Source organism: Centruroides sculpturatus, unplaced genomic scaffold (assembly GCF_000671375.1).
Source record: "Centruroides sculpturatus isolate CEXI.00-Female unplaced genomic scaffold, Cexi_2.0 scaffold788, whole genome shotgun sequence".
NCBI classification, from domain to species: domain Eukaryota; kingdom Metazoa; phylum Arthropoda; class Arachnida; order Scorpiones; family Buthidae; genus Centruroides; species Centruroides sculpturatus.
In genome coordinates this window covers 262,143-285,228 of record NW_019384922.1, presented here as the reverse complement: position 1 = coordinate 285,228, position 23,086 = coordinate 262,143, and the positions used below count along the sequence as shown (strand labels likewise).

The 23,086-nt window shown below is 30.9% G+C and overlaps 1 protein-coding gene across 1 annotated transcript in view; it reads right to left on the bottom strand.

Annotated features, from left to right (window-relative positions):
• Positions 1-23,086, bottom strand: part of LOC111631870 — a 68,203-nt gene that overhangs the window by 41,482 nt on the left and 3,635 nt on the right. The window contains exon 2 of the mRNA XM_023376207.1: positions 16,682-16,860. Coding sequence (XP_023231975.1) covers positions 16,682-16,860 — 179 coding nt within the window. The remainder of the gene's footprint in view (positions 1-16,681; positions 16,861-23,086) is intronic.

Below are 23,086 nucleotides of genomic sequence, written 5' to 3'. Positions count from 1 at the left end.
GAAAAATCCGGATAATCGAAACGAATACTTTAATTTGTCATTTAATGATAATACAACATGTTTTCTTTTCGATGACATATCGGTAATATTAAAAGTAAATACTGTATAGTGATACCTCGACTTACGCTACCCCGACTTACGCGAACCCGGAGTTACGCGATTTTCAAATCTCGTCGATTCATCTTTTGTTTGAGCACCACGCAACTCTTGATTACTCATTCTTTCCACACTATTGTTCAACTTACATGTTCGAACATGTCGCGCGGAATCGACACATAGCTACAATTTTTTTTGTGTTATTTATTTCTGTGTTTGTTATATCTACGGAGACTCAAGAGACTCTATGTGGTGATTTCTTACAACCGCGAACGAATCAAAAGACGAGATGAGATTAACGAGAACATTTATTAGCTTACATACATCCCACTTGGATTTTACACACATTGAGAAATTATACCCCAACTTACGCGAATTCGACTTACGCGGTTATCGCTCGGTCCCACCTATCGCGTAAGTTCGGGGTATTACTGTATTTAAATCGTGATCAAATTTTCAAGAAACAAACGTTCGTATTGCATTTGGACTACTACTGACCAACGCTAACAGACTACCTATTGTTTAAAATTCCCTCTGGTGGCGCAAGAAGACGGATTTTATAAAATAAAAAGCAGTTCAAACTGCATTTTTATGAATAAAAATTTGAAAAACTATTTATCGTTTTACGAGTAAAATTTTTTCTTCGCGTTCACGGCTTTTAAATAATGCATAAACCTTCGAGGCGCGAGGCCCTTCGGACCGCGAGGCATAGGCGGTGGCCTACGTCGTCCATGCCTTGGTCATAGAAATGATGTAATTTGAATATAATTTTTTTATAAATACGTATGTCAAGTTATATTTTTATCACTACGTAAAATATATTTAAGAGTTTACGACCACTGTGATGGGTGAGACGTTGTTAAAACAAAAAAAGTTATGCATTCCATCACGTACATAAACAGTGTCGTAATTTGCCAAGTGCAAATCAGTAAATTCGTAAAATTTTTGTTTATTTTAAACAATCCGGATAATCGAAAATCCGGATAATGGAGGTCCGGATAATGGAGGTTCTACTGTAATTATTTTTATTTACTTTTTATTTAAATTTCATGTAAAACTGTTTCAATTTTATATGTTTATACATATTATATATTCTACTAGAAGAATTAAACTTAGTTACAATATTCACTATCAAAATGGTTATTTAAGTTTTTTCAGATAATATAAGAAATTATGAGATACATTAATTCCAAGTTAGCAAGATATTAATTCTTGCAATATTTGAAAAATACATTTACATTATTATACTAAAGTGAATTTTTCTTCTAAAACAAATAGAAACGATTCATATATTAATTACCAGCATGGTTCAAGAAAAAGATTTAAAATTTAAATTAATTTCTAAACTTTGGAACTATTTTCTCAATTATAGTCTGGATTGTTGGAATTATAACAAATATCTCCAATAGAATTAGATACTATCTTTGCAATTTAAGCCCAACAATTTGATAAATTTGGAAAAAGATTCCTGTCTAAAAGTACTGTTAGACAATAATTGAAATATTTATGTAAAATATATCAATTTGTATAACAATTATAATATCAAAAGTTAGCTTTAGGATGGGTTTCTGTAAAGGTTTACCCCTGTGATCAAAAAGTATTGAGAATGGTTTTATAAAATGCATGATTTAAATTTATTCATCAAAATTTATTTCATTCCCTTCAAAGTAATTCCCTCCCACTGAAATGCACTTATGCCATTATATATAATTCCAATCCTTTTAACATGCTTTAAGTCATTTTCATAAAATCCCTTCAGGATTCAGTTCACTGCAAATTTTGTTTTATGGCATCAATCAACTCAAAACAATGCCCACAAAGTGGAAATTTTAGTCAAGAAAACAAAAATGTCACACAATGCCATATCAGGTGAATATGGAGCTGGTGGAACCATATTTGTTGAATTTTTGGCCAAAAATTCACAAACAAGAGCATTTTGAGCAGGTGCATTATCATGGTGCAAAATCCATGAGTTTTCTCACCACAAATCAGATCATTTTCTACTAATTGCTTCACACAATTAATGAAAAATGCTCAAATAATATTCTTTGTTGACAGTTTGGCCAGTTGAAAGAAATTTGCAATACACAACACTATGACAATCAAAGAAAATAGTCAACATGACCGTGATTTTTGATTGACTCTGACATGGTCTTTTAGGTCTTGCTTCACTTTTTGAGCACCATTCACTTGACTGTTGAGCTGTTTCAGTATCAAAAGCATAGGTTCATGTTTTATCAGCTGTAATATGTTTTAAAAATGATTTGCCTCAAGAAAGCATTTCCAATCCACTCAAACATGCTGTTGTTTTTGGAAAATTTCAACATTTTTGGGATAACTCAAAAAAACAACACACTACAAGCCCAAATAATCTTTTAAAATTGCTTGACAAGATCCAAATGATACTGGAGCATGTTCAATAATGTCCCTAATTATTAAACAACAATCACTGAGCACCAAATTGCAAATTTGAATAACTTGTTGTTCATCAGTTGAAGTGGATAGTCTACTAGAGCATGGTTCATGTTCAACATGTTCTCTGCCTTCTGTGAATATATTGTACCCCCAAAAATTCTTGTTTTTGATAGACTATTGTCACCAAAGGCTTTTTGTAATGTTTCCTTCCAATGTTTTTGTAGCAGTAATTCCATTGCAAAAACAAAATTTAATGCATGTTCTTTTTTAATTACACTCAACATTTTGAAAAATCCCAGTAGAAAAAATTTTTACATTTTAATATAAAATTAAAAGTTTTAAAATTTTACATAAATTTTAAAACAAGCATTTATTTATAAACAAAAACAGATAATGACATTCATCAACATCTAATTGCAATATGTATGTCATACCAAATGATTAGAAAAACAACAGCAGTGTCCTCTTGCACATGCACAATTTAAATGAACCATTCATGATACTTTTTGATCACAGTAGTATTTATAGTAAAAATGTTATCTGTTCATAAAATGCATGTTTGTTAAATGTTTCCATCTGTTAAATGTATCTAAAACTACAATACATATTACTACTGATTACTATTTTATATCATTAAATCTGAAAAATATGAAAATATTTCAATATTAGCTTTGCAGATATCAAATATTATAAGGAAAGAAACATTGTCTTCAATAACTGAAAATATCAGTGATAATAGAACATACTGGAAAACAAAAATATGATACACTAACTTTTAACAAAGAAAAATGCAGAATATTTTAGGACTTAAAATTCCTGAAAATTATTGTACACTAGCATACAAAATAAAACAGTAATTTATGAGTCAATTAATAATTACTATTGCACAGTTTGGAAAATTCAAATTAAATCATACAAATATTTAAATAGGTCTAGGGTATAATTTGCCACACAATACTAAACTGATAAATTAATGTAAAATTTTTTTAAATTAAAAAAAAACACTTTAATATAAGCACATACAATTATAAACTTGATATAATATGTTGATTAATTAACAGAAATAAAACTGAAGTCATTTCAATACCATGAATGACCTATTTTTAGCATGGGGCACTGATTAAAAGACTAAAACTCAATGTTTTAAAGACCTCCTTCAGATTTACATATTCTAAATCAAACAATTTAAATACATAACAAAAATAGCAAAGAACAAAAATTATGATTGCTGAACATTTAAAAAAAAATTAAAACAAATTATAATAACATCATAATAAACATAAAATAAATAAAAACTAAACAAATGAATAAAATAGCATTAAGTAAATAATAATACAAAAATACAACTCAAATATGTATAAAACAAGGGCACAAAAGATGAAAGATAATTAAATTAACAAAAAACAATGAAAGGCAGCAGTAAACCTAAAGTGAGACATAACTCATAAAAAATGTCAGTCTCAGTCAAGCATTGCCTATTTCAGTAGTACTACCTACACTGTAATGCCACAATTATTTTTTCCAAGTATTGGGCACTCTGCATGACACTGAAACCAAACTAGTAAAACTATGTTAAGAAAACTTTATTTGACTTTCATAATACACACTACAGTAAACCACTATAATAAAAATGTCGTTAAGAATTACAATACTTAATTTAAACCTTACTGACTCTCTTGATGTTCAACTTTTGAAGCTAACACTTCAGTATTTGGTTCAAAGTTTAAATTTTTTAACTTTATGCATATTTCTGAATTTTTTTTAGATCAATTTCAAAATGAATTTATAATATATTTCTTCATTTTGAATGTTTGCTCACAGTAGTACATTGTAGTAAAAACAGTTAAAAGAGCAAAAGAGACTTTCTTCATACATGAAAATCTTTCTGGAAGTTCATTCCACCTTTCAGTCATTATAACAAAATTTTAATTTATGTCTTATAAATTATATTATTATTAAAAATATTTTTAATAAATTACTTTTTATTAAAGTACTGAAAAAGTTTCATTAATTGTCATTCTCTAGGCCATGCCAGAAAACCTTCTGCATGACATAAGCTGCCAACCACTGGCCTATTTCAAACTATGCTCTCCATACTGAAAACAATGTGTTGTGATCTTTATAATTAATGTAATTGAATATCCCTTTCTCAATCACGGAATAATGGGCCTAATTGTGTGAAGTTTTTGTGCTAAAGCTGTGTCAGTGAACAGTCTAACTCTACTTTGTAAGCAGTCCAGTAAACAATCAGGAGCCTTAGTGCAGTTTGTAGCAATGATGTATTATTGTAACAAGCTGTTTATATGAACCTGGATAAAACAACTAAATCCTTTGATTTATCCACTTTGATTAAAACTGAATTATTGTCCCTTAACTACTTTTTGTTGGTTTTAACACAGTGCCAAAAAATACGGTGTGTCTTATTTATTCTAGAATCAGAGATTTTGAAGGCTCTTTTCCATCTAAACTCTTCTCTTTGTGGACTTCACTCTGCCCCTCAATTGCATGTTGTATTTCAGGAATAAGCTTCTCAAGTGTCATAAGTACATACTTTTGATAAAGTTCATAAGCCCAGAGAGGAATTAAAACTTGTGGTCTACAAAAGATGTCCCCTCACCATTCTTATTGAAAGAATTCTCAACAGTTCATCTCTGTAACCTAACTCCATATGAGAATAGTATTAAAGAACCATTGGGCCCTATTGTGACATGTGAAAACCAATGTCCCAAGTCAGGATTTTATGATACCCACCTGTACCTTTTTTTGGGGGACACACGAAACCCATTTGAGTATGCAACAGGCTGTTGCATATGGGGATTCAGGGTAAGAGAGTGGAGGAGAGAGAATAACAAAAAAAAACACACCTTTAACAATCCAGCAAATAAAAAAGAACCTGGAAGTAATTCACTCTTACTAATTTAACAGTAAAACAACAAAAATTTATTTAACATAAAATTATTGACAAATACAACAATAAACTTTTACAGAACAATTAAACCTACCCCAACATGCCTACCTTCACAAGAGAGTGTTCACAATCAAATTACTTGAGGATAATTACCTTTGATTAAGTTTCTTGAGAGGATGTCCTTAAGAGGATTTCCCTCAATGATAATTCTCCTTTATTGGGCCAGAGAGTCCTTGTAACACACTGTAGATTGATTTTCCTTGGCAGGAGAAGATGCAATAGTTCTAAGACAAATTGGGGGAGCTGAAGTGCCAAGAACTTCTTGAACAGAGTGGCAAGAGAACAGATTTAGCAGACAAGTAACAAATGGACTTGAACTCCCTGACCCTCTCTTTATCTTCCTTTTTTATTTGGTTCTTTTTTCCCATGCATCTGGGTATGTCCAAATTTGGTAAAACCAGGTATGGAGAAAAGATATTACCCTAACCACGATTTTCTGTCAAACTTCCCTAAATGAATTAAACTCAATGGATGATGTATCATAGCTGATGGGAAGTTAAAAGTTGACAAGATCTTGTAAACTTCTTTGTTGAATTTAACTTTCTAACTGTTTCCATACTAAATAATTATATAATTTCTTAAATAGACAAAAACTGGCCCAGGTTTTCACATTTTTGAGAAACTTCAAGACCTCATACTACTTGATGACAAGTATGTTATGGTCTATGATTTTAAGGCTTTATACCCCTTCATCTACAGTAGAGCATCGATTATCCGACCCCTGATCAACTGTCACATCGGTTAACCGACCGCATTCTAGTAGGCAAATTCAAATGTCTGCTAGTGATGTGGCGCAACAATATTTGGCTATGTCTTGGCTACTTTATTATTATTTTTACGTGTTTTAGCTGGCAACACTGGCTCAACCATGAAAGGGAGCCAGTATTTAAACAAGGTTTAATTTTCTAATTTTTAACAATAAAATAGCGACGATTATTATTTTAAAAAATTTTTGTTAGGCTTAACATCGATGAAAATTCAACGCGAAGTAGGTTAATAGCGATATACTAATATACTAATTACAGGGGATATACTAATATACTATACTAATAATGTATTTTTTCATATTTTTCGGTTATCCGTTTTTTCAGTTATCCGACCAACCCGAGTCCCCAATTGAGTCGGATAATCGATGCTCTACTGTACTAGCAATTCTACTTCTGCCTCTTATGGATTTCCTCTTTGAGCAGCTTATTCCCTTACCATCACTTCATTCACAGATTTTGAATTAGCTCATTTGACAACATATTCTTCGTTTTTCCAATTCGATGGAATCACAAACCAGGTTCCTATTCAAATTTTTGTTTTAAATTCCATGACTTTCCATGACCAACTTTGTATAAATTCCCTAACCCACACATCTCTTATAGTAAGGAACATTAACAAAACAAAACATTTAATATACCATGCACATTCCTTCTCCAACTTTTTAGTTGGTTATTTTTTCTAATTAATGAATTATTAAAATTAAAAATAAAATAAGGAAGACAGAATTATGCTATCTCTTCTCTACAAAATTTTATTAAATAAAAGTAATTTATTCTGTTATTAATCCACAACTGTAAAACTTTATTGCTTTTAAAAACAAAAAGAAAAAAGCCATATTTATTATTAGCAAATCCTATATAATCCATGTACAAAAGTATAAATTTATTAAATTTGTCCCTTAATATATTTCCCAAACTTTATAAAATAGTAATAAACTGAAAAAAAGTTTCATAAATCATAATTTTGTTATGCAATCAAAATTACAGTATTAAAATGAAAAATGAAAAATAATACTTTTAAAATTAATACTGTTTATCATTTTTGGTTCTTGTAATTTTTTTTTATCAGTTCATTAGCACTGGCCCTCAAATTGAGAATTGTAAATGATAATTGTGAGAGATACAGAGAGAGTTAAAATGTTCCAAAAAACTTTTATCAATGTTAGATTATTAAGAGTATTAGATTTTTCTCTCAAATTCATAATACTCCATAATTAATACAGCAGTTTTAAAATCTAAAGACATTTTAAAATGTAAAAATGACAACTGATATTGCTATGTTGTATTTGAGACAATTCAATCCACTAGCATTTTCAATGTTCTCCTCTCTGTTGTATTTTATAATAATTCTTCACATAATCAATATTAGTGCCAAACAACTAATGGATTTGATCAGGCTTTAATATAATTATTGTGTTTACAGATGTTTATATTTGTAAATTTATATGAGTTTTAAAATTCATCTGTACCATCAGTAAAAGAAGTAAATATCTATAAAATTGTCTGAACATTAAACAAAATAAAAAATATACAATGTGAACACAATTTATAAGGTTTAATTTTGAGTGATTTTAAAATATAATATTACAATGCAATAGAATACACTCATGTTTGTGAAAATTGCAACACCATGAAGAAATTGTGCAAATTGAACCAAACTTACAGGAAATGTAAAGTGAGATAAGACATGCAAATGAGTAGAATTACAAAGCAATTGCACATGCATGGAATGAGAACCAGCTCTTTATCAACTGCTTGTTCCAGGTATATAAAGGACTGTAAAGATGCGTTGAAATCTGTTTATCTTCCTCTGTCTGAGGTAAACGTTTAATTGGTGGTTAATATGCCTCATCAAAAGCAGAGGAAGCCATACCAAGAACTAACGGACGAGGCCCCATCATCAGTATATGAGAGGGTGAATTTTCGTATCGAGAAATTGCAGCCCGCACAGAGTGTAATGCCACAACAGTAATGCATGTTTGGAAGAAATGGACAAAGGAGAACCAAATAAGGCGAAAACTTGGCAGTGGGGCAAGCAATAGTACAATGACATGGGATGACAGATACCTCATCTGCATGGCTGTGACGGACCGTACAGTATCCTTTCATGTGTTAGCACAACATTTAGCACGGCTACAGGTGTTTTGTTGTCTAGCTCCATGGTTCATTGCCGTCTTCTGCAGCATAAACTGTGTGCAAGGGTTCCTCTATGCAGGATTTCCCTCTCACTGATTCACAGACGCCTTCGACTTCAATGGGCTCAGCAACACAGTGCGTGGCGTGCCCAGTGGCAACAAGTTGTTTTTTCCGATGAATCTCGCTACAATCTACAGTACAATGATGGAAGAGTGAGCGTCAGACGTTACAGAGGGGAGCGTCTGCTCCCACAGTGTGTTATCCAGCATCATACTGCACAAATGCCTGGCATCATGGGTTGGGGAGCTATTGGGTATAATTGTCGATCCCATCTAGTGCACATTGCAGGCAACCTCAACAGTGATCGCTACATATGGGAAATTGTGGAGCCATAGGTCCTCACTCTTCTTCGATGCATTCCGGGTGCTGTATTTCAGCAGGATAATGCCTGTGCACATGTTTTTCGGACTGCACAAGCCTTCTTCAGTGCACAACAGGTTTCACTTCTTCCATGGCCTGCTTATTCCCCGGATATGGCGCCCATCAAGCATATCTGGGATTTCATTGGTTGGTGACTCACTCGTACAGCTGGTGGGGCACACAATAAGACTGAACTTATTGTGTCAAGTCGAAGCCATCTGGAATGCCATTCCCCAGGATTATATTCAGAACCTGTATGATTCAATGCCATAACGTGTACAGGCTCTCATAACTCAGCGTAGCAGACACACAAAGTACTGATTTCCAACATTCTTTTTGTTTTTTTGTCTTGTAAATTTTATCATTTATTTGTACCACTATCAGTAATATGTGGAATAAATTTCATTAATTTCTGACAATTCCTTAATGGTGTTACAATTTTCACAAACATGAGTGTAATAACTCTTATGTGTAATAAGTCTTACTTATTAAATCGAAATGTTAAAAAATGTAAAAATTAAAATTAGCTCATTTGATATGGTTGTGCCAGGTTTAAAGAACTGCATAAGTACTTGGTTTTTGGATATATAACAAAAAAATTTAATGAATAGCATGTATATTCATCAATTTTCATTCAGTCATTCATTCAATAGCTTGTGTATTCTTTACATTTTTATTATACATCCCCACACATTAAGTCAACATTTCACTGTAATAGTTTTAATTAATATTCTTATTATCAACAGTGCATTTTTATTTTATCTATTGTAAGAGAAGAATTTAAATCAATACAATTTTTGGAAAATTGTAAGAACTGCATGGCTTTAAGTACAAAATACCTCAAGCACATGGATTAACCCAGTGTTTCTCAAGTTTACCTTCCAGTAAACCCCTTTAATAAAAGAAATCTTTTGGCAGACTCCATAGTTTAATTAAAATATACATATAAAATATTAATAAGTGTTATTTAATTTAAATGATTTTATAAGTTTTTAATTTAAACTTTAATATGTGTTTTCATAAAGGTAAATATTACAAGAAACATTTTTTTTTGTACTCCTACCTTTATTAAAACACACATTAACAAACAAACCAATATAAAATAAACAATATATAAATAAACAATTTATATATATATTGTTTATTTTATTTTAAGTTTTTATTTTATTTTTATTATGTTGTTATAATTTGTTTCAATTTTTTAAAATGTTTGGCATTCAAAATTTTCGTTCTTTGCTAGTTTTGTTATGTATTTAAATCGATTGATTTAGAATATGTAATCCTGAAGAAGGTCTTTAAAAAAGACCAAAAACATTTATTGTTAAAATTTTTGTGCTGCTTTAAAAGATTGTGTGAGTCTTACTATCTAATGTAGCTGTTCTTTTTGTATTATACAATGGATTAACAGACTTTTTGATGACAGACAAAAATGCAACATTTCGTTGAGACAACAAGTCTTACAATTTTTACTGAGCATTTGAAACTACTAGTTAACTACATTTAAATTACTCAAAAATAAAAAACAAAACAAAACATTAGACAGGACTAATACTAATCTACAGTACTTTTAACACATTTCCAGCAGCCACCTAACATTGCAAAATCCTAAGTGCAAATGTTTTCAGCTCCAGCTTCAGACATTTCGATGGAAGATTTGCATTGGCAGTCAAACCTTTTTAAATGTTCTGGAATTTTTTGAATTTGTTCACTATCACCTGTTTCAAATTTGTGCTGCAATTTTAATATTTTTATCATTCTGGAATTTTCATTTAAAATTCTTTCTATCTATCTATTCATATCTGCTTCAAATGTTATTTATAGAATTCATTCTTTTTTATTAATTATAAATTATTAAAAAAGAGTGAATTTTTTTTATTCAAACAAATCTTCAATAAAAATCCTGAAACTGGTCACTAAATGGGACCAAAAATTTTGCAACATTGAGTGGCTGCTGGAAATATGTAAAGGGTACTGTAGATTAGTGTTATAATTCCAGCTTTACATATAGTCTGTGATTAGACTGGATTAATCTTTAAGTACATGTGTATATAAAACACATGAGTTATAATAAAGATAATGCAGTTTTCTTAAAATGTCTCCTGTGGCAGTATGATGCAACCTAACCTATTGTTTAAATGTCATTATTGCAGATATAGTGACAACTGAATCATGTATTTTAACAGCAGTATCATCTGGTGAATAAAGTAGACCATGCATGTATTTATGTAAGTATATTTAACCATTGTGAATTTGTCTCTTTAATCCGATTTTCAGTTCAGTAGACTATCATATACAGCTTTCAGGTTATGAACTTCTTTTATGCATTTCGGACTCAATTGTAATTTAAGTCCCTCTTCAGTACAAACTGTTTTCTCCATCCATATTCAAATATTCAAAAATATATACGAAAATAGCAGCAGCCATAAGTGATTTTCTGAAAGAATATTTGAATATGGATGGAGAAAACAGTTTGTACTGAAGAGGGACTTAAATTACAATTGAGTCCGAAATGCATAAAAGAAGTTCATAACCTGAAAGCTGTATATGATAGTCTACCGAACTGAAAATCGGATTAAAGAGACAAATTCACAACGAAAATAGCAGCAGCCATAAGTGATTTTCTGAAAGTATATTTAACCAATTATTTTGTGGTGTGATTTTTTTACAGGAAATAGGGTGCTCATTTTGATTATATTTACATATTTTTGTAAATATAATCAAAATGAAATAAGTAAGAATACTGTATAAACTTATTGTACTCTTTGCATTTGAAAACAAATAGCTTTATGGTCTAATATAGAATAATAAAATAATCTAAATTAGTAATTCAAACACAAATTATTTATTTATTCAGACACTTGACAAATCTCGTCATTAAATTTTATTCAATAAAATTTCAATATTATTCAATTTTATTCAATAAAATTTAATGATGAGATTTGCCAAGTGTCTGAATAAATACAATAAATAATTTGTGTTTGAATTACTAAAAATTACTGGCATGGTTTCAAAAATACCAGAATAAGAATTCCAAAACTGAAACGGCAATAATCACCAGAAGATACATAAGGGTCAACAAAACAACAATTACAGAGAAAAACTGCAAGATAATAAGAAGTCGAGTGTTTTAATGGTTCAAACCATACAAAAATTTGTAATTTAATGGATGATAAGTAAAATAAGCAAAGGAATTTTATGCTTTTAACTTTCAATAATCTGTAATCTAAAAATTGGCTGAAGAGGGGCAAGGAATGCCCGAAACATGTACAAATGAGATGAACATGTATAAACTGAATAAAATTTAATGATGAGATTTGCCAAGTGTCTGAATAAATACAATAAATAATTTGTGTTTGAATTACTAAAAATTACTGGCATGGTTTCAAAAATACCAGAATAAGAATTCCAAAACTGAAACGGCAATAATCACCAGAAGATACATAAGGGTCAACAAAACAACAATTACAGAGAAAAACTGCAAGATAATAAGAAGTCGAGTGTTTTAATGGTTCAAACCATACAAAAATTTGTAATTTAATGGATGATAAGTAAAATAAGCAAAGGAATTTTATGCTTTTAACTTTCAATAATCTGTAATCTAAAAATTGGCTGAAGAGGGGCAAGGAATGCCCGAAACATGTACAAATGAGATGAACATGTATAAACTGAATAAAATTTAATGATGAGATTTGCCAAGTGTCTGAATAAATACAATAAATAATTTGTGTTTGAATTACTAAAAATTACTGGCATGGTTTCAAAAATACCAAAATAATCTAAATTGTTTTTACCAGAGTGAAAATTTTTAGAAACCTCAAGCATTTTCAGACTACAGTAGAGCTCTGAGTAGACTGAATGTCCGAATGTCAATCAACCGAAACATCAATTAACTGAAAGCTTTCCAGTCAGCAAATTTAAATTTCCACTAGTGCTGTGGCACTGCAATCTTTGGCTGTCTTGGGCTACTCCAATATTATTTTTGTTGGTGTGCATGTTTTAGCTGGCAGCACTGGCACGACCATGAGAGGGTACTTAAGGACGCACCAGGATTTGAACGAATTTCAACGTGGGATAGGTTAATATATATTTTGTACATAATCGGCTATCCAAAAAATCGATTTTCCAAAAAAACATTAGACCCCAACTGATTTGGATAATCGATGCTCTACCGTATTTTCACAATAGAAAATTAATTAGAAAAAAAAACTCAAAGTCTGATTCTTTTCTAATTGATTTTCTATTGCTAAAATTTCTAAAAAACTTTTAAAAAGTTTATAGTCTAATTCAAATATTTTAATCCTTTCTGTTTCATGAGAAGATAAAATTTCAATTATGCAACCTCTGCTGGATTATTTTCTATTAGCTCAAACTTTATTTTAAATTATGAATTTTTAAACCTTTTCCTTATTTATTTTTATTTGATTAACACTCTTAGGTCTGAATTTTTAGATTTCATAATTCTGTGGACCAATCTTTGATAATCTTTTTTAAAATTTTGTGCAGTTGAAAACAAATAGTTTTATGGTTTGTGTGACTATTCTACACTAAAGATTTTTTTTCCTGTTAATTTGATATATAATAAGTGTAAGGAACCAAGTCCAAGCATTATTTTTATTTACTTTTATTTTGCTTTTTATTATATTTTTGTTTGGGGCTTATGTTTTGTTAGGATGAAGGTTTCCTCACCATTCACCTTAGAAACTTAAAAATAGAAGAGAAAACCAACTCACCAACGAGAGAAAAGCGCCGTAGGAAAAAACTCACGCACACTTGCATTCCCAAGTGGAAAAAAGTAACTCCGCACCGAGAAAAAGGGGGGGGAAGACCCCACAAGCACAACTTAAATTCGCTAAACCTTAAAAGAATAAAAACATCCCGCAAATTGTCAAAAAGAATAATGTAAAAGGTTAGCGAGTATTGTCAGAAAATAGGCTGCCAAACAAATAGAAAAAGTTTATTGTTAGCAAATAAGTATGTAAATGAGGGGAGTGATCTCATTCAGAATTGTGACGTCACCTCACAGTATAAAAACCGAACGTCAAGTGAAGACGAATGAGGTGAACTCCAGATAGCAACAAGCTTCGTAGCAGTGAACAAAAGAGAGGTGTCCGATAGGATCAAATAGTTCCAAGGCGATTTTGAAGTTATTCGATTTGTGGATCGACGAATAGAGAAAGTCTTGAGAGTTGAGGAAATAGGTTCCTAGTATATTGAGGTGATGATTAGGATCTTTAATTCATAAGAATTATTGTATATAAGTTAAGTCTTTGAATTTTGTCGAATTCCAAAGGGGAATAGATTTAAGTTAGAAACTAGATTGATTTGAGTTTTGTCGGGTTGATTCTTATTGAGTTTCATTGAATAAATTGTTGTTTGATTTTACTAAATATTGTATATAGTTATTATTAGAATTATTTATTAAATATTTGATTTTGTTATTGACAAACTTGGTCATTATTTAATTCGGTGCACGCTAAAAGTCCAAGCCTGGCACACTAACGCAAATCCGCGTAAAGTACCCATTAGGGAACGGCTATTTCTGGCACACAGTCGTGTCGATAATCGTTGGAAAGTCGGAAAAATAAAATAGTACTTTACATAAGTAAGTGTTTGTTGAAATAAATTTGATTGTTTATAATATAAATACAAGGAGCAGTCAAAAAGTTCCCTGAATTTACCTACAGTTAGAAAATGCAATATAAGATAAAGTTATGCATTGCTGTGGCAGGAAGATCAGCAAGTCTATTCGCAGTGTGATAATGTTCACGCAACTTTAAACTTGCACAGTTGTTACTATAGTGTCTTTGTTATACAGTTGTTAAGGTATGACTGCTTATCATTCGGCACAATGTCCCATACATCAAGGTCATGTGCAAATTGGGGAAAACTGCTGCAGAGATGCTGTCAGCCCTGCAGAAAGTTTACAAGGAAGTGGCCCAACAAGTGGCGTAGACAGTGGTTTCTCCATCATGACAATGCACAGAGTTAAACATTGCTTATTGTGCAGCAATTCCTTGCTGACAAAAGCAATACTGTCATCACCCAGTCACTTTACACTTCCAGTGACTTTTGGCTGTTCCCTACTTTCAAAATGGACCTCAAAGGGATGTGTTTTGCAAGCAGGGAGGACATCATATTGAATATGATGGCCCAACTCCTGAAGATTCCAAAAAAAGCATGTCATGCCTTCTTTCAACAGTGGCAGGATCGATGGAACAAGTGTGTTTGCACGAAAGGGTGTTTGCCTTTGAAGGTGATTAGGTTTGCATTGCCATATCTCGTGCCACTACAGTGCAGGATATTAATTGGCCTTGTGAACTTCATGTTCTTCTTAAGAATAGTGACACCTACAAAGCATTCAAAAAATTGATTCATAAGTATCACATATGCTCCGTCATTCATTAAGTTGGTCATGTCTGTCATCGGGCACTATCTTCATTTGCTCCCTGCACATTATTGTACATTATTCATTCTACTGCAACATATATCTGTGTAATTTTTATTATTACACAGATTTACTATTAGTACTACTTTATTTTATACTACTGTACATGTTATTCTACTCTCAAGCTATGTATCATATCGGTTGATTTGAATCAGTCAACTCATCATCTGTTCATACTTCTTCTCTATTGTCATACTGGTTTGTATGTTAGCTCTCTGTTATTATGTATGTATTTACCTGTGCTTTGATATATCTCTGTATTTAACCCAATTATGCTCTGGTGGTATCAGGAATAAATAAAGATAAAGATAAAGTGTGGATCACAATTCTGGGAACTTTTTGACTGTCCCTCGTATAATGATTACAAATGCAAAACCCAATTTTTTTAGTCTTTATTTATAATTGTACCATTTGAAAAATGCACACTCAATTCTAATTGGATAATTGTTTATTTTCATTCTATTTATTATTTTCTGTCCTTTGACAAAGATATATGAAGATATATGCAATGAAATTTTAATTTTATTTCGGTAAATATACAAATTTGCATATCATAAAAAAATGCATTAATCCACAATAATTTGATGTTTATATTTATTTACTTATTTGTATTTACATTTTAAAAGAACAAAATATTAAATTATTTAATAATAATAGTAATAACTTCAATGAAAAAAAGATGAAAAACTTTTTGTTGTGAAAAAAATTCCATAAAAGTAACAAAATTGCAATATTGATTTCAAATCCCAATCTTAAAATTTTGTCAATAGATGAAGGTAAAGTATACTACTAACAAAAGGACAATTGCCCTAGGAAATACAAGCAGACATGTTTAGACCAAAGGTTACGAGAAATTGCAAGTATATTTCTGGGTCAAAGGTTATTTCCTGTATCTTAACTAGTATATTAAACTTTTCAATATCCTACCATTAGAAGTTAACCAGACATTTTTTTTTAATTGACTCTTGATAATGAACACAGTTTGAAAGCACTCAAGTTTCTAAAAATTTTTGGTCCAAGAAAATCAAGTTTATTCAAAGCACGTGCAACTATTAATTAATGAAATTCATTCTTTATAATTTTATTATATTAAAATAAATAAATTTCTAAATCTTACAGCTATTTTTCATTTTTTTGAACTTGTCCCTATTTTATCCATGCAAAAGTCAACTTGAGTTATATAATTTCACTTTATATATCACTACTTGGAACTAATTAATTGCTTAATTAATGCAAGGGATATCTGAACATATATTTCAAAATACACAAAATGTTATATGTTAAATAAAGAAAAATAATAATATTCTTCTTGAAAGCATTAATGCAGTTATTTTTTTTATTTTTTAGATAAGTATTTTTTGTTTCTCTAAACTCTTTTATTAAGTTTTTACAGTATTATCTACAAAAGATTAAAAACTGATTTGTTTTATTTACCCTCTGTCAGATATAGACTGTGCAACAGCTTCATATTTTCTTGCTCCAGGACTGAAATAAGTTTCTTCCAATATTTTTCTCCTAAGTTTATTATCTTCCTTCCTTGTTTTAATTTTTTGATATTTTCCAGCATTTTTGGCTTCACTTATCATTTCATCAACTGTTGCAAATTTACAAATCTGTGAAAAAATAATTTAACATAAATAAAAATTTAAAGTAAAAGTAAAAAAAAACTAATACAAAATATAAATTAACTGATCCTTATTCTGAAATACTATTAATTTTGTATATTAGTTTTTAAATAATTATTCCATACATATATTTTTAGCAGCAATGTGCAGATACCACCAATAATGTAAATATGTAGAAAAGCAAAAATACAAATATGTAAATATATATATTTACATATTTGTATTTTATATATATATTGTGATCAAATCCATTAGGATGATTCTTTACAGAATCATCCTAATGGATTTGATCACAATATATATATAAATTGAAATTAGATGATTCTTTACAGAATCATCCTAATGATTTACAGAATCATCCATTCATTAGGATGATTCTTTACAGAATCATCCTAATGGATTTGATCACAATATATATATAAATTGAAATTAGATGATTCTTTACAGAATCATCCTAATGATTTACAGAATCATCCATTCATTAGGATGATTCTTTACAGAATCATCCTAATGGATTTGATCACAATATATATATAAATTGAAATTAGATGATTCTTTACAGAATCATCCTAATGATTTACAGAATCATCCATTCATTAGGATGATTCTTTACAGAATCATCCTAATGGATTTGATCACAATATATATATAAATTGAAATTAGATGATTCTTTACAGAATCATCCTAATGATTTACAGAATCATCCATTCATTAGGATGATTCTTTACAGAATCATCCTAATGAATGCTTATGCAAACATTGTCAACATTTCTCTGGGAAGTAACAGCCCAAAATTTTAGTGATACACTACACTTTATAAATTCAGCAACTATTTTAATTTGTAAATGCTTTCAATTTAAAAGCCACCATCAGCTGAGAGAGATTTGAATCATTTAACCCAGTGGCATGCCATGACATTTGATGATAGGGAAGCCGTGTTTCTGTAAATTATGTTGATGTTTTTAAACATCAACATAATTTAAACAAAAAGTTAAATTTAAAAATTTTCAAATAAAACATTTTTTCCCAACTAAAAAAATTAATCAGGCTACCTAGTTTGATATTCAAAACTATAACATACTACAGTATTACTATAGTTATGATTAAAATATTTTGGAAAAATTTTAATTGATGTTACATTATCAAGAGTATTGCAGATTATTCTTTCAAATTCATGATAAAGCATTTTTAAAATCTCAAAATGTTTAAAATTTAAAAATGCTGATTGATCTGGCATTATATTATATTAGGGACTGTTTGATCCCCAGAGTTTTGCAATGCTCTCCTCAGTGTTGCATTTTATAATAATTCTTCACAAAAACAATTAATTAATGTTAGTTTTAAAAGTGACCTGCAACTGTCAGTAAAAGTAAACCTTTGTACTAACTGTCAAAAACATTAAAACAAAATTTTTAAAAAATTAAACAATTTGATGTGATTAAAAGTTCTGATTTTGGGTGATTTTAAAATATATTCTTACAATACAATAGAACAATAAGTAAGACTTATTACACGCATGAAATTAAAATTAATTCATTACATGCAATTGTGCAAGGTTCAGTACTAAGTGCCCAGAAAAATTTTCAGTGTTTTTGGACAATGGTTTCAATCATATCAGATAAGGAAAGCAGTTATGAACATAAGAAAGACACAAAAATTTTATAAAGGATGGATTTGTACATCTAATGGTGTCTTCTAATACTAAAAATATTTCAATAGAAAAATGGATTATACTATATTTGTAATAAAGGTTGCATCATTACTTCTTGCTGCCTAGAGATGGCTACACTTGGTCAGCCATATTCCACAAACGATATCAACAAGGTAACTAAGCAGACAAATTCATGACATTTCATGACATTTTCCAAATAGTAATGAAAATCCCTGACTTTCCAGGTGCATAGGAACCCTATATATATCCACTAATCATTTTTTTATTGACTGCCAATCATCAGTCAAGTGTTGTCTATATTTTAAAGATTTTTTAAACAGAAAATAATATACAGGGGTGCAAAAGTAGGTATACAGTTGGGAATCTGAGAAATACAAATGTTTGGTGATCATTATTATTATTTTTATTATCTTTTATTAGTTCATACTCCTTATTGACAAGACTATGTCTTGTTTATAAAATCGTACTGCCCGATGTTCTTACCAGCATTGAGGTATGAAGGAGTGCATGTCGAGAGTTGATATTTGGCACAAAGTATTACATGCAGTATTGAGTAAGTACGATTTTTATAAGAATACCGGTATTCGGATTAGAAGATTTTTAATTTAGTATTACATGCCCAAATCATTTGCGCATAAAAAAAATCCAGACTCATAGGTAGTCAGGAGACAAAGAATCGAGTCAAAATAAAATCCAAAATGGCAACCCTCTTCTACAAACAGGCAAAACAGCCACCTCACCCAACCGAAATTGGGTAGGGGAGAGTACTACCCGCTGTCATTCTAAGAAGTGAACTCTGACCTTAGGACTGAACACGTAGTTTCTTCTATGTTAAATAAAATTTGTAATCTAATTTTGTAAATTTGGGAGTGCTTCAGACGTTAAAACGGTTTTATGTCATTACAAGTGGGTTTTTTTTTAACATTATCTAGTATAATAAAATCGTGGGACTGATAAAAATTTGACGTTATATTAGGGTTGTCGTTACATTCAATGACATTATAATCAGGTTAAACTGTATATTGTTTGTGCAAAATAAAAAAATAATTTTGGACGATACAATAGCTACGATTATTTTTTTCAAAAACGGGAACTTTTCGTTATGCATCGACAAAAATTCAACCCGAGCCAACACGCAACAGAGAGAAATTTTGAAATTAGATAGGTTAATTTCATCGAAGATGCATCGTGGACGGTCTCGTGGTTGTGGCCGGCGAAGTTTGAACCATCACACCCAAAAGCAGCAATATCAAAGAAGATAGGAGAATGAGAACGAGACCTGCCTTGAGCATCAAAGTGATTCTGTCTCCAAGACATAGTCTAGTCCCAAATACGGTTTTGCCGTTTTACTTGTTTCTGATTTAATTTGTACATAAAAATAAATGTTTTTTCCTTCCTATTTTCTCCCTGTATGTTTTTTCCATAACAATAACTTTATATCTACTTTTGCACCCCCATGTAAATAATAATAAATGTTATACATGACCACATAAGAAAAATTGATAAATATGGTGAGTATGGTACAGTAGAAATCACATAAATACACACTGCACTTACATGCACAAATCACATCAGTACACAAAATATCAATTTCTCAAAATTTTGTCCTATCTGCTTAATGTTATTCAATTTGAGAGAAAAGAATAAATCAACAGAAGACCGTATTAAAGAACTTTTAATTCCTTTGCTAGCGCTCTCAACATTTACATAAGCATCGTCATCAGGAAACAACTCAAATCGAACGTTTTTTCAGAACAAAACCTTTAAAGTACAGAACTGGAAAAACATTAATCAAATAAAATACAAAACTTTGAACATAAAATTTTTAAAACATTTTTAAAAATCACACAGTATCTACATGCAAGCACTTAAAGATGTGGAGACAACCACAGAGAAAGAGGTAGGGAAAGAGGAGAAAAGCAGTCAGTTATCATTATTTATATGCTTGTACAAATTGACCCAAATGTCAGGCAACTTGAGGGTGGGGGAGTTGCACGAGTTGAATAACATGGTGAAGAGAGACTCCCAAATAAACATTAAGCTCCTTTCACCACAGCTCCTAGGTAGTACAGAGAGGTCCCAAAGTGGGGTGTGGTTATGTTGTACAACCATCTTGAACAATTCAGTGTCACATCTTCCCAAATCACAGAATGCTGGTGCTCAGCTAATCGAGAGGACAGCATCTGGTGGTAGTCCCTATATAGCAGGTGTGTCCCAGTTGTTATATTTTCTAAAGATACTGAATATACTCCTGACTTTTCCAGGTGCAAAAGTGCATCCCTATCATTGCAGAAAAGCCTCCATAAAGTTGGGCAAGGTGAAATAGGTAAATATAAGAAATTTTGTCTAAAGATACAAGATATATGGGCTGACAGGTAACCACAATACAGTAAAGAAGGCTGGACTACAGTCCATTGGGTTTTGCAAACTGATGGTGGGGAAGAGCAACCTTTTGACTGTGTTTAGGATGTGGTTGTACTTGGCCTGCCACACACACTGCTGAATGGATGGAATCAAGCTCAATACAGGTAGCCCTCGGTTTACGCCTGTTCAATTTACGCCAATTCACAATAACGCCACTGCTCAATTCGCCGTTTCGAGATGTAATTCCCTGATTTTCCCTATGCTAGACTGATTTTCATTTCAGTGTTGACGTAGTATTTACCGAGCCGCGACATTGTACATTCGTTAAAACAAAGATTTGTATTAAATATATTTATTTTTTCTGTTTAATATTATTGGGTATGTATACATTTGCATTAAATTAATATTAAAATACTAAACATTTAGGTACCCACGAATCAAGATATTAAACTTAACAGTCCAATAAATGGCGTCCGAATCCATAACGCCAATGAATTTATCCCGTATCAGTTCATTCAGGAAAACACCTTACGACACAATAGCACTTCCGGCGATCACAAATTATTGTTAGTGAGACAAATCTACTTCTCATTGGCCAGACGATATTTATCTCTCCTTAGCACTTTGAATTTTCCTGCTCAAACTGACCTTATATATGCGCTATGGCAACCGATGGTCGACCAATCAGTGTTTTTGCTCTTCTGTAGCTCTACGTCGGATTAACGTATCCTTTCAACTAGGGAAAGTTTGACGGATGAAGTTTGTGAGTTAGACAATATTGGGAGCGAAGTGCAAATGTAAAAAGGAGCATCATATTCAACCATATTCCGAAATTCTTAATGAAAAAAATCAAATGTAAACAATTAAAGATGAATACTTTTTCCGAAAAATGTAAGAAATTCGAAAATAAAATTTTTAAATAAAAACATTTTACTTTATTTTATGATAAAATACATTTTAAAAATTAAAAATTTTTATGTATTTTGTATTATATTGTATTAATAAACAAAATTATTAGCTTATTTTTCACTTATGTAGAACCTAACCCTACACCTCACTATAAATACGGTTCGTTTTACGCCGATTCGATTTGTGCCGGCTTTTGTAGGAACGGAACTGCGGCATAAACCGAGGGCTACCTGTATTGGTAATAATTTGAGTAGAAAGTATTAGGAAAGCCCTTCTGACAAGGGAAGCTATGGCCATGTTGATATATTGCAGAGGTTGGAATGTTGTGGCAGGAATTACAGGGAGAATACTGGAAAATGGAGGAAACCAACCCCACTTATGACCTGGAGATGTCTAGATCTACACACAAGTTTTTCCCCCAATCTCGTTCTCCCAGGTGAAATTGATGGAAGAGTATACACTAGTGAGACAACATTCTAATGCTAGAAAAGCATCCTTCATGTCTTGCCATGCTAACAGGATGTCTCAGATATAACGATGGGTAAGATATGGAGAACAGGAAGTCAAAAACATTGTGTTCAACATGCCTCATAATTAATATAAAATTAATAAAATAGATGTTGTTGCATTATATCCCTCTATGCCTCACTTTGATGCAGTTATGTACACTAACTTATCATTACTTATCAAGAAATGTTTCACTGCACAAGTTCTGGAGATCCATGAGGCTTTGCTCTTTATCACAGAGAATAATTACTTCCATTTTAATGGAAGGATATATTTCCAAAAACAGGGTGTCCCAGTGGGTTTGTCATTATTCATAATGACTGGGCAGTATGAATAATGTCCATATTAATCACTTAGTTCATAACATATATAAATTTTCCATTTTTCTGTGACTATTATACTAAGTTGAAATAAAATTAACACCTCTTATTACAAACAAAATCAATTGATAAGCAGCAGAAAACAAAACATTTATGTAAATGATCAGAAAGTGTGTATTTTTTTTAATGCTTCAAGATCTTCTGTAAATATTGATTTAAAAATACATTAATAAATCTGAAATAAACAGATTTCAAATAGTATAAGCAAAATAATATTTTAACAATGATTTTATAAATAACGAGGAACTTCTCTAGCAGATGAATACAGTAAGAAGCAACAACATTGTTAATTTAACAAATACATTAACTTATTGGTCAATGGAATTTTTTCCAGTTTTTTTGATTCCTTGGGCACAATTTTACATATCTTTGCATATAGAAC